General features: G+C 39.2%; 1 protein-coding gene across 1 annotated transcript in view; it reads left to right on the top strand.

Annotated features, from left to right (window-relative positions):
• Positions 1-14,379, top strand: part of nav2a (neuron navigator 2a) — a 260,418-nt gene that overhangs the window by 189,183 nt on the left and 56,856 nt on the right. The window contains exons 13-16 of the mRNA XM_061974799.1: positions 939-1,251; positions 3,555-4,245; positions 10,724-10,943; positions 13,322-13,614. Of these exons, the coding sequence (XP_061830783.1) occupies positions 939-1,251; positions 3,555-4,245; positions 10,724-10,943; positions 13,322-13,614 (1,517 nt within the window). The remainder of the gene's footprint in view (positions 1-938; positions 1,252-3,554; positions 4,246-10,723; positions 10,944-13,321; positions 13,615-14,379) is intronic.

Here is a 14,379-nt window from a genome sequence, read left to right as displayed (position 1 = left end):
CCCAAGGCATGGGTAACTTACACATCTGTGAAGGCACCATTAATGCTGAAAGGTACATACAGGTTTTGGAATAACATATGCTGCCATCTAAGCGCCGTCTTTTTCATGGACGCCCCTGCTTATTTCAGCAAGACAATGCCAAGCCACATTCAGCACGTGTTACAACAGCGTGGCTTCGTATAAAAAGAGTGCGGTTACTTTCCTGGCTTGCCTGCAGTCCAGACCTGTCTCCCATTGAAAATGTGTGGCGCATTATGAAGCGTAAAATACGACAGCGGAGACCCCGGACTGTTGAACGACTGAAGCTCTACATAAAACAAGAATGGGAAAGAATTCCACTTTCAAAGCTTCAACAATTAGTTTCCTCAGTTCCCAATTGGTTATTGAGTGTTGTTAAAAGAAAAGGTGATGTAACACAGTAGTGAACATGCCCTTTCTCAACTACTTTGGCACGTGTTGCAGCCATGAAATTCTAAGTTAATTATTATTTCCAAAAAAAAAAAAAAAAGTTTATGAGTTTGAACATCAAATATCTTGTCTTTGTAGTGCATTCAACTGAATATGGGTTGAAAAGGATTTGCAAATCATTGTATTCTGTTTATATTTACATCTAACACAATTTCCCAACTCATATGGAAACGGGGTTTGTAAAAATGGATGTAATCAGCTCCACGGACCTTCGCCACCGGTGTCCCCTTGGCTGTAAATGAGTCACTGTGAGGAAGTCAGATTGACATGTGACACTAACCAATTGCTATACATCTGTGTACAGCTTTAAAAAGAAATAGAAAAATGTTTACCTTTCTATTTTTAAGATTTGGATTCCTCAAGTTATAATTTGCAGGTGTTGATGCTTTAGTGGACAAGTGAGCAACGTCTCCTGAAGACGCTTTGTTGAATCCTGTTAAATCATACATGTTTTATGTGTGTGTTCTTAGCCCGTGACAGATGCAGAGAAGCACTCGGTCTCCACAACGGTGCACCAGGCCTGGTCAGGAGACGAGGTGAAGAGGCCAGACGGAGGGTCGGACAGCGGGGTCAAAATGGAGTCGGGCTCCAAGTGGAGCCGCCGTAACCCCTCTGATGTCTCAGATGAGTCGGACAAGGGCGGATCGGGGAGAAAGAACCCCTCCGTGTCTCACACAGGGTCCTGGAGGAGAGGCATGAGCACTCAGGTGGGGGTGACTTCCCCCAGGACCAAGAGCAGCAGTAGCACCACAAGTTCAGTCACCCCCAAAACCCACAGTTCAGGTAACAAGCTTGATTAGTATTTTTCATGGTACCCTTTAGTTTTGTGTGCGTCAATTGTTATTATTCAGTTGATGTCGTAGCGAAAGACAACAAGTTTATTTACCATATGTATGTGTGTGTATATATATATATATATATATATATATATATATATATATATATATATATATATATATATATATATATATATATATATATATATATATATATACATACACAGTACAGGGCAACATTTTGGACACACCTTTTCAATCAATGTGTTTTCTTTATTTTCATGACTATTTACATTGTAAATTGTCACTGAAGTCATCAAAACTATGAATGAACACATGTGGAGTTATGTACTTAACAGAAAAAGGTGAAATAACTGAAAACATGTTTTATATTCTAGTTTCTTCAAAATAGCCACCCTTTGCACACTCTTGGCATTCTCTCGATGAGCTTCAAGAGGTAGTCACCTGAAATGGTTTTCACTTCACAGGTGTGCTTGAAGCTCACCCAGAGAATGCCAAGAGTGTGCAAAGCAGTAATCAGAGCAAAGAGGTGGCTATTTTGAAGAAACTGGAATACAAAACATGTTTTCAGTTATTTCACCTTTTGTGTTTATGTGTTCATTCATAGTTTTGATGCCTTCAGTGACAATCTACAATGTAAATAGTCATGAAAATAAAGAAAATGCATTGAATGAAAAGGTGTGTCCAAACTTTTGGCCTGTACTCTATATATATATATATATATATATATATATATATATATATATATATATATATATATATATATATATATATATATATATATATATATATATATATATATATATATATATATTTGTTTAAAATCCTCAAAGGTTTTTATGCCTTTTTACAGATTAGAATTAGGTGACACTGTATGCTTTTAATGATTATTATTAACTCATGAGCTTGTTTTTAAATCAATTACGAGGGTGTGTGCTAAAACAACCTTTTCACTTCCGATACTAATATCAGAGCCATGAGTATTCGACTGATACCATTATTGATCCACTACCATGTCAGCACGGATTATACATACTTCTATCATTTTGCAATGTGGAATGCTAGAAAAGGCTTGATCAAGTGAAACAGAGACCAATGGTAGGTATACAAATCACTAACCTATTTATTACTATTTGTATGGAATGGACCTAAGCTGTCTTTAGGTCGAAGCAGATGGTAATTGTTTTTGGCGCCTCTTACACTGCAAAAAGTTAGTGTTCAAAAACAAGAAAGAAAAATACAAAAATTAGGTGTATTTTATTTGAACTAAGCAAAATTATCTGCCAATAGAACAAGAAAATTCGGCTTGTCAAGACTTTCCAAAACAAGTAAAATTAGCTAACCTCAATGAACCCAAAAATACCTTAAAATAAGTATATTCTCACTAATAACAAGTGCACTTTTCTTGATAGAAAAAAGAGACCTTTTTGCTCAATATGTTGAAAAATATTCTTATATTAAGTAAATGCTAGTGCCATTATCTTGACATAATGATAAGCGCTCGGCATCATGATTTTTTTTTCATGCTTGAAGTAAGAAATTATTACTTTAAAAAAGTAGTTTTATACTTGTGAATGTTAATGACACAGCTTTGCAGCAGTTGATATTCGAGTTTCAAGCATGTTTTACTCAATATAGGTCATAAAATCTCAGCAACAAGCTGTAATATCTTACTGAGATCATTTAGGACCAAAACCCTTAAAACAAGTAAAACACTTTAACATAACATCTGCTTAGTGAGAAGAATTATCTTATCAGACAGAAAATAAGTAAATATCACCCTTACTTGAGATATGTAATCTTACTTAGATTTCAGTTTTTGCAGTGTTGTGGCTGTAAATTTCAGTAAATTGAATGATGCGGACACGTTTCTTACTGGACATTTTATAATGCCTTTCTGCCTTGGAGACTTTGTATTTGTAAGTAATATGAAACTCTAATTATTTCATACTATCGTGCTGTTTTGACTGTTCAATTTAAGGACCCTCATTATGTATAAATAGCTTGTGTGCGATTGTGTGCTTAGCTGCTGTGTATCTCAGAGCTCCCTAGTAGCCTATAGTCAACTTTGTTTACCATCTTTTAATGACTTCACTAAAACACAAGAAATATGATTCAAGCCAATATAATTCGATACTTGTTTTTTTGTTTTTTTTTGGACAAATAGGATCGGGACACCCCTACTAACTACAGTGCATCACTTTGAGTACTAATGAATGATTACATTCTAATAACACCAGCCTGCAGTAGACACAAGTCATTTGAGTTTTTCTGCTGTGTGTCCTGCAGGTAAAACGGATGATATCAAGGTGTCAGAGAAGGGACGTCTCTCTCCACGTTCAAACGGCCTTCACCGATCGCCCTCTGATGCAGGACGCATCAGCGGTGACGAAGCGAAGAAACAATCAATGTCCACCAGCCACACACCGACTCCCAGCTCCCTCGCGCACACTGTTTCTGACCACCAGACACATGCCTCCCGCACCCCGACGAGCACATTCGGCTTCAAGAAGCAGGGCCATGGCATGGTAACCATGGTAACCGCCAGCGGGGCCACCATTACCAGTGGCTCGGCCACCCTGGGGAAAATTCCCAAATCCGGAGCACGCTCACTGGCAGGATTAAAGGCAGGTGGGCAGGATGGGGGGTTGCTGCTCGGCCACCACGACGACGGCTTCCTCCCCGCCAGTGCCCGCTCCACGCTGCAGTACCGCAGCCTCCCAAGGCCTAGCCGCTCAGGCTCGGTCGCCCGCAATGGCAACCGCTCCTCCACCAGCAGCATCGAGGCCGCCGTTCTCTCAGTGACCTCACATGGGAAAAACGCAATCAGCATTGCCAAGGCCAACGGCTCGGTCGGTCCGCTGGCGAATCAGACCGATCGAGAGAAGGGGGTCTCAGAGACCGACAACCTCAGGAGCGCAGGAGCAGCAACTGTTCCTCTGACAGGAAGACAGCAGGTTTCATCGCCCACACTACGCAGGTAGGCACACACCTAAAAATTACGTCAGTTGTCAAATAGCCAGAGGTGGGTAGAGTAGCCAGAAATTGTACTCAAGTAAGAGTACTGTTACTTTAGAGATGTATTACTCAAGTAAAAGTAAGGAGTAGTCACCCAAATATTTACTTGAGTAAAAGTAAAAAGTATGTTGTGAAAAAACTACTCAAGTACTGAGTAACTGATGAGTAACATACACACACATATCATATATATATATATATATATATATATATATATATATATATATATATATATATATATATATATACATACATATATATATATATATATATATATATATATATATATATATATATATATATATATATATATACAGGTAAAAGCCAGTAAATTAGAATATTTTGAAAAACTTGATTTATTTCAGTAATTGCATTCAAAAGGTGTAACTTGTACATTATATTTATTTATTGCACACAGACTGATGCATTCAAATGTTTATTTCATTTAATTTTGATGATTTGAAGTGGCAACAAATGAAAATCCAAAATTCCGTGTGTCACAAAATTAGAATATTACTTAAGGCTAATACAAAAAAGGGATTTTTAGAAATGTATGAAAATGAAAAATATGAGCATGTACAATACTCAATACTTGGTTGGAGCTCCTTTTGCCTCAATTACTGCGTTAATGCGGCGTGGCATGGAGTCGATGAGTTTCTGGCACTGCTCAGGTGTTATGAGAGCCCAGGTTGCTCTGATAGTGGCCTTCAACTCTTCTGCGTTTTTGGGTCTGGCATTCTGCATCTTCCTTTTCACAATACCCCACAGATTTTCTATGGGGCTAAGGTCAGGGGAGTTGGCGGGCCAATTTAGAACAGAAATACCATGGTCCGTAAACCAGGCACGGATAGATTTTGCGCTGTGTGCAGGCGCCAAGTCCTGTTGGAACTTGAAATCTTCATCTCCATAGAGCAGGTCAGCAGCAGGAAGCATGAAGTGCTCTAAAACTTGCTGGTAGACGGCTGCGTTGACCCTGGATCTCAGGAAACAGAGTGGACCGACACCAGCAGATGACATGGCACCCCAAACCATCACCCAACCATGCAAATGTTGCATTTCCTTTGGAAATCGAGGTCCCAAAGTCTGGAGGAAGACAGGAGAGGCACAGGATCCACGTTGCCTGAAGTCTAGTGTAAAGTTTCCACCATCAGTGATGGTTTGGGGTGCCATGTCATCTGCTGGTGTCGGTCCACTCTGTTTCCTGACATCCAGGGTCAACGCAGCCGTCTACCAGCAAGTTTTAGAGCACTTCATGCTTCCTGCTGCTGACCTGCTCTATGGAGATGGAGATTTCAAGTTCCAACAGGACTTGGCACCTTCACACAGCGCAAAATCTACCCGTGCCTGGTTTACGGACCATGGTATTTCTGTTCTAAATTGGCCCGCCAACTCCCCTGACCTTAGCCCCATAGAAAATCTGTGGGGTATTGTGAAAAGGAAGATGCAGAATGCCAGACCCAAAAACGCAGAAGAGTTGAAGGCCACTATCAGAGCAACCTGGGCTCTCATAACACCTGAGCAGTGCCAGAAACTCATCGACTCCATGCCACGCCGCATTAACGCAGTAATTGAGGCAAAAGGAGCTCCAACCAAGTATTGAGTATTGTACATGCTCATATTTTTCATTTTCATACTTTTCAGTTGGCCAACATTTCTAAAAATCCCTTTTTTGTATTAGCCTTAAGTAATATTCTAATTTTGTGACACACGGAATTTTGGATTTTCATTTGTTGCCACTTCAAATCATCAAAATTAAATGAAATAAACATTTGAATGCATCAGTCTGTGTGCAATGAATAAATATAATGTACAAGTTACACCGTTTGAATGCAATTACTGAAATAAATCAAGTTTTTCAAAATATTCTAATTTACTGGCTTTTACCTGTATATATATATGTATATGTATACACATATATATATATATATTTATATATATATACACACACACATACATATATATATATATATACACACACACACATATATATATATATATATATATATATATATATACATACATTGATATATACAGTATATAATTTATATTTATTTATTTTGCCGTTTACATGTTAAAGGTGTTTTAATGAATATACATGCATGTTTAACACATATAGATTCCTTTCTTTCATGAAGACAAGAATATAAGTTGGTGTATTACCTGATTCTGATGACTTGCATTGATTGTAATCAGACAGTAGTGCTGATAACGTCCACGTTTTCAAATAGAGGAGAAAAAAAGTTCCTCCTTTCTGTCTAATACCACATGAAAGTGGTTGGTTTTTGGCATCTTATTTGTCCAGCTTCCATATTCGTTTTTATACACTTTACAAGAAATACATTGGCGGCAAACTCCGTAGCTTGCTAGCTTGTTTGCGCTGGCTTTCGGAGACTCTTATTTTGAAAGCGCAGGCGCGATGGAGCGGCACTTTTATTGTGAAGACAGGAACTGTGCAGTCAGTCTTTAGGCTTTTGACAGGATGTACGGTTGAAATAAAAAAGGGTCTTTTTTCCTTCACACTTTTGATTGATTGATTGGAACTTTTATTAGTCGATTGCACAGTACAGTACATATTCCGTACAATTCACCACTAAATGGTAACACTCGAATAAGTTTTTCAACTTGTTTAAGTCAGGTCATGTGACCCCTGGCTCTGTTTGATTGGTCCAACGTCACCAGTGACTACATCTGATTGGTGGAACGGAGTGAACGTCACCAGTGACTGTATTTGTTGAAACGCAGGCACTATGAAGGTCTGTCTGACAGAGCAAAACAAACAAAGCGTGCATTAACAGATCGATAAAAATTAGTAGCGAGTAGCGAGCTGAATGTAGATAAAAGTAGCAGAGTAAAAGTAGCGTTTCTTCTCTATAAATATACTCAAGTAAAAGTATGTTGCATTAAAACTACTCTTAGAAGTACAATTTATCCCAAAAGTTACTCAAGTAGATGTAACGGAGTAAATTGAGCGCGTTACTACCCACCTCTGCAAATAGCATGTGTTAAACAGCGTGTACAATCTACAAAATTGTGTGTACATTTGTGTATGTGTTGAGTGCAATCTACCAACATTGCATGTGCTATTCATAACTTGTGCAGACTGCCCTATTTAAATTAGGTTTTTTTTGCGTGTGCTACTCGGCTTTCTCAATAGAGACACTGGATCATTTATTGCAAGTTCATGTAATCATGCTCCTACCTGTGGTGATTTGCTATGTTTTCAAACAAGCCGAGGACATGTACCACTTTTTATAGGCATTTTTGTGGGATGCGGTTTATCCCACAATGAAACCCACTTTTTTTTTTGTGCGCTGCAGATGCACTCATGAGAGATAGGCTGCACTTACTGTGCTCAAGACGTGAAAACATGCATACTTGAAGAAGTTATTTTCATATAAAGGCATGTGAAAAGTTACACAAAAAAGCGGGATTCTGCAGTTTTTAAACGTTAATTTTTGTGTCAGAATATCAGGGCCGCATTTTTTTTAATGAAATATCAATATTAAAAAAAATCCAGACTAAATTTGTTGAATGCGCGCCTCAGCCACGTGTACTCGCCGTTCCCCTTGTCGAAACGCTGAGTTGCAGGACGGGGAGATGTCAGGAGCATCGAAACAAGCTTGCAAGATATCTTAACCATCTAGCTAGCTTCCGTTTGCACATTGAATGACATGGCGGGCCACATTAAATGATGTGACGGACCATATTGAATGACGTGACGGACCACATAAATGGCATGGCAGGCCATTTTAAATGACGTGACGGACCACATTAAATGATGTAGCAGACCTTATTTAATAATGTGGCATACCTCTACAAATGACATGGCGGGCCACATTAAGTGATGCGTGACGGACCACATTAAATGATGTAATTTACCTCAATCATGATGTGTCGGACAACCTTGAATGACGTGACGGACCACGTTAAATGATGTGGCAGGCCACATTGAATGACATGGAGGGCCACATTAAATGATGTGACGGACTACATTGAATGACGTGACAGGCCACAGTAAATGACATGACGAACCACATTGAATGACATGGCAGGCCACATTAAATGATGTGACAGACCACGTTAAATGATGTGACGGACCACATTGAATGACGTGACGGACCACATAAATGGCATGGCGGGCCACTTTAAATTATGTGATGGACCACATTAAATGATGTGGCAGACCACATTAAATGACGTGACGGACTACATTGAATGACGTGACGGGCCACTTAAATGACATGACGAACCACATTGGATGACATGGCAGGCCACATTGAATAATGTGACGGACCATGTTGAATGACGTGACGGACCAAAATATATTACATGGCGGAAAAACGTTAAATGATATGGCAGACCACATTGAATGGTATGGCGGGCCACTATAAAGACGTGACACACTACATTTAATGAGGCAACGGACCACGTTGAATAACATGACGGACCACATTGAATGTCATGGTGGGCCACATTAATTATTGTGACAGACCACATTTATTAATGTGACAGACCACGTTAAATGATGTGGCAGGCCAATTTGAATGACATGGAGGGCCACATTAAATGACGTGACGGACTATATTGGATGACCTCACGGGCCACATTAAATGACAGGACGAACCACGTTAAATGATGTGGCAGGCCATTTTGAATGACATGGAGGGCCACTTTAAATGACGAGACGGACTACATTGGATGACCTGACGGGCCAATTTAAATGACAGGACAAATCCACATTGTGGTTCGTCCTGTCATTTAATGGCAGGCCACATTGAATGATGTGACAGACCACATTAAATAATGTGACGGACCATGTTGAATGACGTGACGGACCACATAAATGGCATGGCGGGCCACTTTAAATGACATGACGGACCACGTTAAATGACTTGCCAGACCACATTGAATGGCATGGCGGGCCACTATAAAGACGTGACATACTACATTTAATGACATGACGGACCATGTTAAATGAAATGATGGACCACATTGAATGCCATGGCAGGCCACATTAATTAATGTGATGGACCACATTAAATGATTTGGCAGGCCACTTTGAATGACATGGAGGGCCACTTTAAATGACGTGACAAACCACATTGAATAACATGGCAGGCCACTTAAATGATGTGACAGACCACATTAAATGATGTGACGGACCATGTTGAATGACGTGACGGACCACATAAATGGCATGGCGGGCCACTTTAAATGACGTGACGGACCACGTTAAATGATGTGGCAGACCACATAAATGGCATGGCGGGCCATTTTAAATGACGTGACGGACCACGTTAAATGACATGACGGACCACGTTGAATGTCATGGCGGGCCACATTAATTATTGTGACGGACCACATTAAATGATGTGGCAGGCCACATTGAATGACATAGAGGGCCACATTAAATGACGTGACGGACCACATTAAATGATGTGGGAAGCCACATTGAATGACATGGAGGGCCACATTAAATGACGTGACGGACCACATTAAATGATGTGGCAGGCCACCTTGAATGACTTGGAGAGCCACATTAAGTGACGTGACGAACCACATTGAATAACATGGCAGGCCACTTTAAATGATGTGACAGACCACGTTAAATGATGTGACAGACCACATTAAATGATATGACAGACCATGTTGAATGACGTGACGGACCACATGAATGGTATGGCGGGCCATTTTAAATGACGTGACAGACCACAATGAATAGCTTGGCGGGCCACAATAATGACTTGACAAACTACATTTAATGACGCGACAGACCACGTTAAATGACATGATGGACCACATTGAATGTCATGGCGTGCCCCATTAATTAATGTGACGGACCACATTGAATGAAGTGGCAAACCACATTGAATGGTATGATGGACCACATTAAATGATGTGGCAAATCACTTTAAATGACGTGAGGGAACACATTAATGACGTGACAGACCAATTTAAATGACATGGCGGGCCACATCTGGCCTCCGAGCCTTGAGTTTGACACATGTGCTTTAGTAGATCAGGCCCTGAGTGGACTCTCCTTGCTCTCTTGCTGTTGGAGCTTTGCGTAATTCTCACATGTGTGGGCATGTTGTTTGTACGCCTTCACTCATTAGGGTCAAACGAGGTAATTGTAAAACATAGACTCAACTTGAGTTCAACTAATCAGCTTCCAAACCTCAACCTTGGCCGTGCGTTGAGGGAGGGTGTGGGTGGGGGTTATAGGAATCTTACCTTAGCGCTGTGCCCTCATTAATGTCAGGGAGTAATAACTCTTCAAAGAGGCTTCATGCGTCTGTGCTTGCCCATCGCATCTCCACTCCTCATAGCCTATATTTAACTCTAGGAGTGCATCGACAGCAAAAAAGAAAAATCTTATTTCAAGTTCTTTGACGTACTTTGCGTATTTATGACCAATTAATTGCCTGTTTTATCTGTAGGTTGTTTGGTGGGAAGAGCAACAAACAGGGTCCAGTCACCACTGTTGACAACATGAAAAACTCCACCGTTATCTCCAACCCGCATGCGACCATGAGTCATGTGACCACAGTGATCGAGTCCCCCGACGGAGGACTGGGAGGCGTTGACAGTGAGACCTTCAGCCCCATGTTTGGGGGCAGAGTGACAGGATCCGGCACAGGGACACTCGGTAGCGAGCAGGTGAGATGGCCCTTTTTTTTTTTGTGGCAGGGCTCACTACGAAAAAAAAAAAATGATGTACCAAAAACAGTGAGATTGGCATCTGCTGCTCAAATATTTGCGTCATATCTGGGAACTGTTATGGGCTGTGATGTATATTTATTTAACTTGGTGACAGCATGTCTCTGCTGACAATTTCTGCAATTACTGGTTGGATGTGGAAGCTTTCTATAAATCACAGCTCTGCCATGTCGTTGACATTTGTGTTTCAGGAGTTATTTTACATGTATTTCCATGAGCTTCACTAAAGCTATCATAACTTAATCAAGGTTTTGTTTTTTTTCAAATGAAAAATGAGCCATTAATCAGTGGAAAAAGCGTAAACCACTTGGTTTTGCAAATGTAGTATTGGACTGTAATCTCTAATCTTGGAGAGGAAGATTGACTCTATTTTACAACAGGTCTGGAAGTGTATTCTATCATAAATCATGCATCCATTAAATCAGAATTGGTGTGAATGAATCATGAAGTAACAACATAAGAAGATAATGTTATGTTTTGGTCAGTTGGTTCTTTAATCCCAATGTGAACCTTTTTTTTTTTATTGTTATTTTTGTTTTTAAAACAAAGTGTACACCTGTCAATGTTCAGTTCATGAAGTAATCAATAAACAGGCCTGTTATTTTAGAGTGCACTTATTAGTTCTGGGTAAATGATGCCTCAATGAGTGTATGCCACACTCACTAGCTGTATCGACACATCATTGATACTGTGTTGATGTTTCGCAATTGTCATCTGCCATTTGCTGGATTAGAAAAGGCAGTACATTTGACCTGCAAATAACATTTATATTTATATATATATATATATATATATATATATATATATATATATATATATATATATATATATATATATATGTGTGTGTGTATATATATTTATATGTATATATATATATATATATATATATATGTATATATATTTATATGTATATATATATATGTATATATATATATACCTGTATGTATGTATGTATGTATGTATATATATATATATATATATATTTATATGTATGTATGTATATATATATATTTATATGTATATATATATATATATATATTTATATGTATGTATATATATATATATATATATATTTATATGTATATATATATATATTTATATGTATATATATATATATATATATATATATATATATATATATATATATATATATATATAAAAATATATATATATATATATAAACTAATAGCTACGCAGAAAGGAATATGAAATATGCAACTCTTGTCAAAGAGCCAAATAGTCAACAAGAAAAAATAAATTACTTTATTACTATAAATAAAAATAATGTCACTCTTCCGAATTTGTCCCTATGATTTTTTTTCTTAGTTCCATTTAGATCAATTAAGGTGACGAAAACCGATGTCAAACGAGGCATGCCACTCCAATTTATCGCGACTTCTGTGTTTCTGGATAAACACAGTTTTGTGCTTCGCAGTCAAATGATTCAGCAGCTGTATCAGTCAGATATTTTTTTCCTTAAAGTGATACACACGTCGAAGCTTCGAGGCACAGAGTATCATTCCTCATGTTTCATGAGGCATCGGTGCTTCAGTATCGTTTGACCCATCACTAGGAATAACTTTAATACTATACAGTAAATTAAACTCAATACATATGTGCAAACCGTAGAGCCAGATATAAAAGAGTGAGTTCCAAACTAGTAGTACGTGGGCTCCACCTAGTGGTACGCCAAAGAATCACTTGATTAAAATACAGTGTTTTATTTTACTATATTCTTTTTTTTTTTCTTTTTTTTTTTTTTTTTACTATATTCAAACACAGTGTTACTGTTCAAATTGTGTGTAATGGTACAGTGGCCAAACAGTTAGAGAGTCCGCCCTGAGATCGGTAGGTTGTGAGTTCAAACCCCGGCCGAGTCATACCAAAGACTATAAAAATGGGATCCATTACCTCCCTGCTTGGCACTCAGCATCAAGGGTTGGAATTGGGGGTTAAATCACCAGAAATGATTATCGGGCGCAGCCACCGCTGCTGCTCACTGCTCCCCTCACTTCCCAGGTGGTGATCAAGGGTGATGGGTCAAATGCAGAGAATAATTTCGCCACATCTAGTGTGTGTGTGACAATCATTGGTACTTTAACATCTTGTTTTTAATGAATACTTAGGCCTACTACACTACTGTAATTTAATGTTGGTCATTATGGTGGTACTTGGAGAGCCCAATTTTTTCTGAGGTGGTTCTGGGTAAAAAAAACTTTGAGAACCACTGACTGCTATCAAAAATGTCAACATGGCAGAGCATGTTATTTCTAAAAGAATACATTTACTTCATGCAATGTTGTCTGTGTCCTTCACAGGCCTCCAGCCCCGGCTCAGTCTACTCCTCAACGGGGCCTTCTAACAGTCTTACATGGGGCACCACGTTCAGCGGCTCCTCTGCCCAGAGCAGGGAGAGCACGCTGGGCGGGCACGGCGGCACAAGCAGCATGGGCTACCCTTCTGTGAGCAGCATGCACACCAGCAGCGAGTCCATCGACATGAGCCTGGGCAGCGCTGGGGGAGGAGGCCACGGGACACACGGGACCCACAGAGAGGACACCCTGTCCGCCCTGGGTCGCACCGGCAGCGTCAAGACGGGCATGACAGAAAGGTGAGAGCAACAAAGTGCACGATAATAGCCCTGCTCGCAATATTTAATTTATAGCAGCTAAATCGGTTTCAGTATATGCAAGGCTACAGGGGAAAAATATATATGCATTTTGTTTAATACAGTCCAAACTTTTTCAAACAGAAAAAAGGAAGGATCCAGGTGCCACTTTGATACATTGTGTTATTAAAGAGACTAAAACAATACAATGAAGTTCAATTAATATGTGCTAAACTATTTTTAACTAAACATCCACATCTTAGCGTTGTGTTATAATGTAGGTAAAAAAGCAAATTAGTATAATATCTAACCAGGCAATTTTTTTTTGCTATTATTTATTTTTTTGCCAACTAGAACCCATTTTGAGGGCGTCAGCACACTCAAAAACCTACCACATCTTTCAAAAACATGGACATAATAGATGTCCGATAATATCGGACTGCCGATATTATCGGCCGATAAATGCTTTAAAATGTAATATCGGAAATTATCGGTATAGATTTCGAAATTATCGGTATCCGTTTAAAAAAGTAAAATGTATTACTTTTTAAAACGCCGCTGTGTACACGGGTGTAGGGAGAAGTACAGAGCGCCAATAAACCTTAAAGGCACTTCCTTTGCGTCCCGGCCCCGTCAAATAATATCTACGGCTTTTCACACACACAAGTGAATGCAAAGCATACTTGGTCAACAGCCATACAGGTCACACTGAGGGTGGCCGTATAAACAACATTAACACTGTTACAAATATGCGCCACACTGTGAACC

This window comes from Nerophis lumbriciformis, linkage group LG15 (assembly GCF_033978685.3).
Source record: "Nerophis lumbriciformis linkage group LG15, RoL_Nlum_v2.1, whole genome shotgun sequence".
NCBI classification, from domain to species: domain Eukaryota; kingdom Metazoa; phylum Chordata; class Actinopteri; order Syngnathiformes; family Syngnathidae; genus Nerophis; species Nerophis lumbriciformis.
This window is presented reverse-complemented; position numbering and strand designations above follow the sequence as displayed.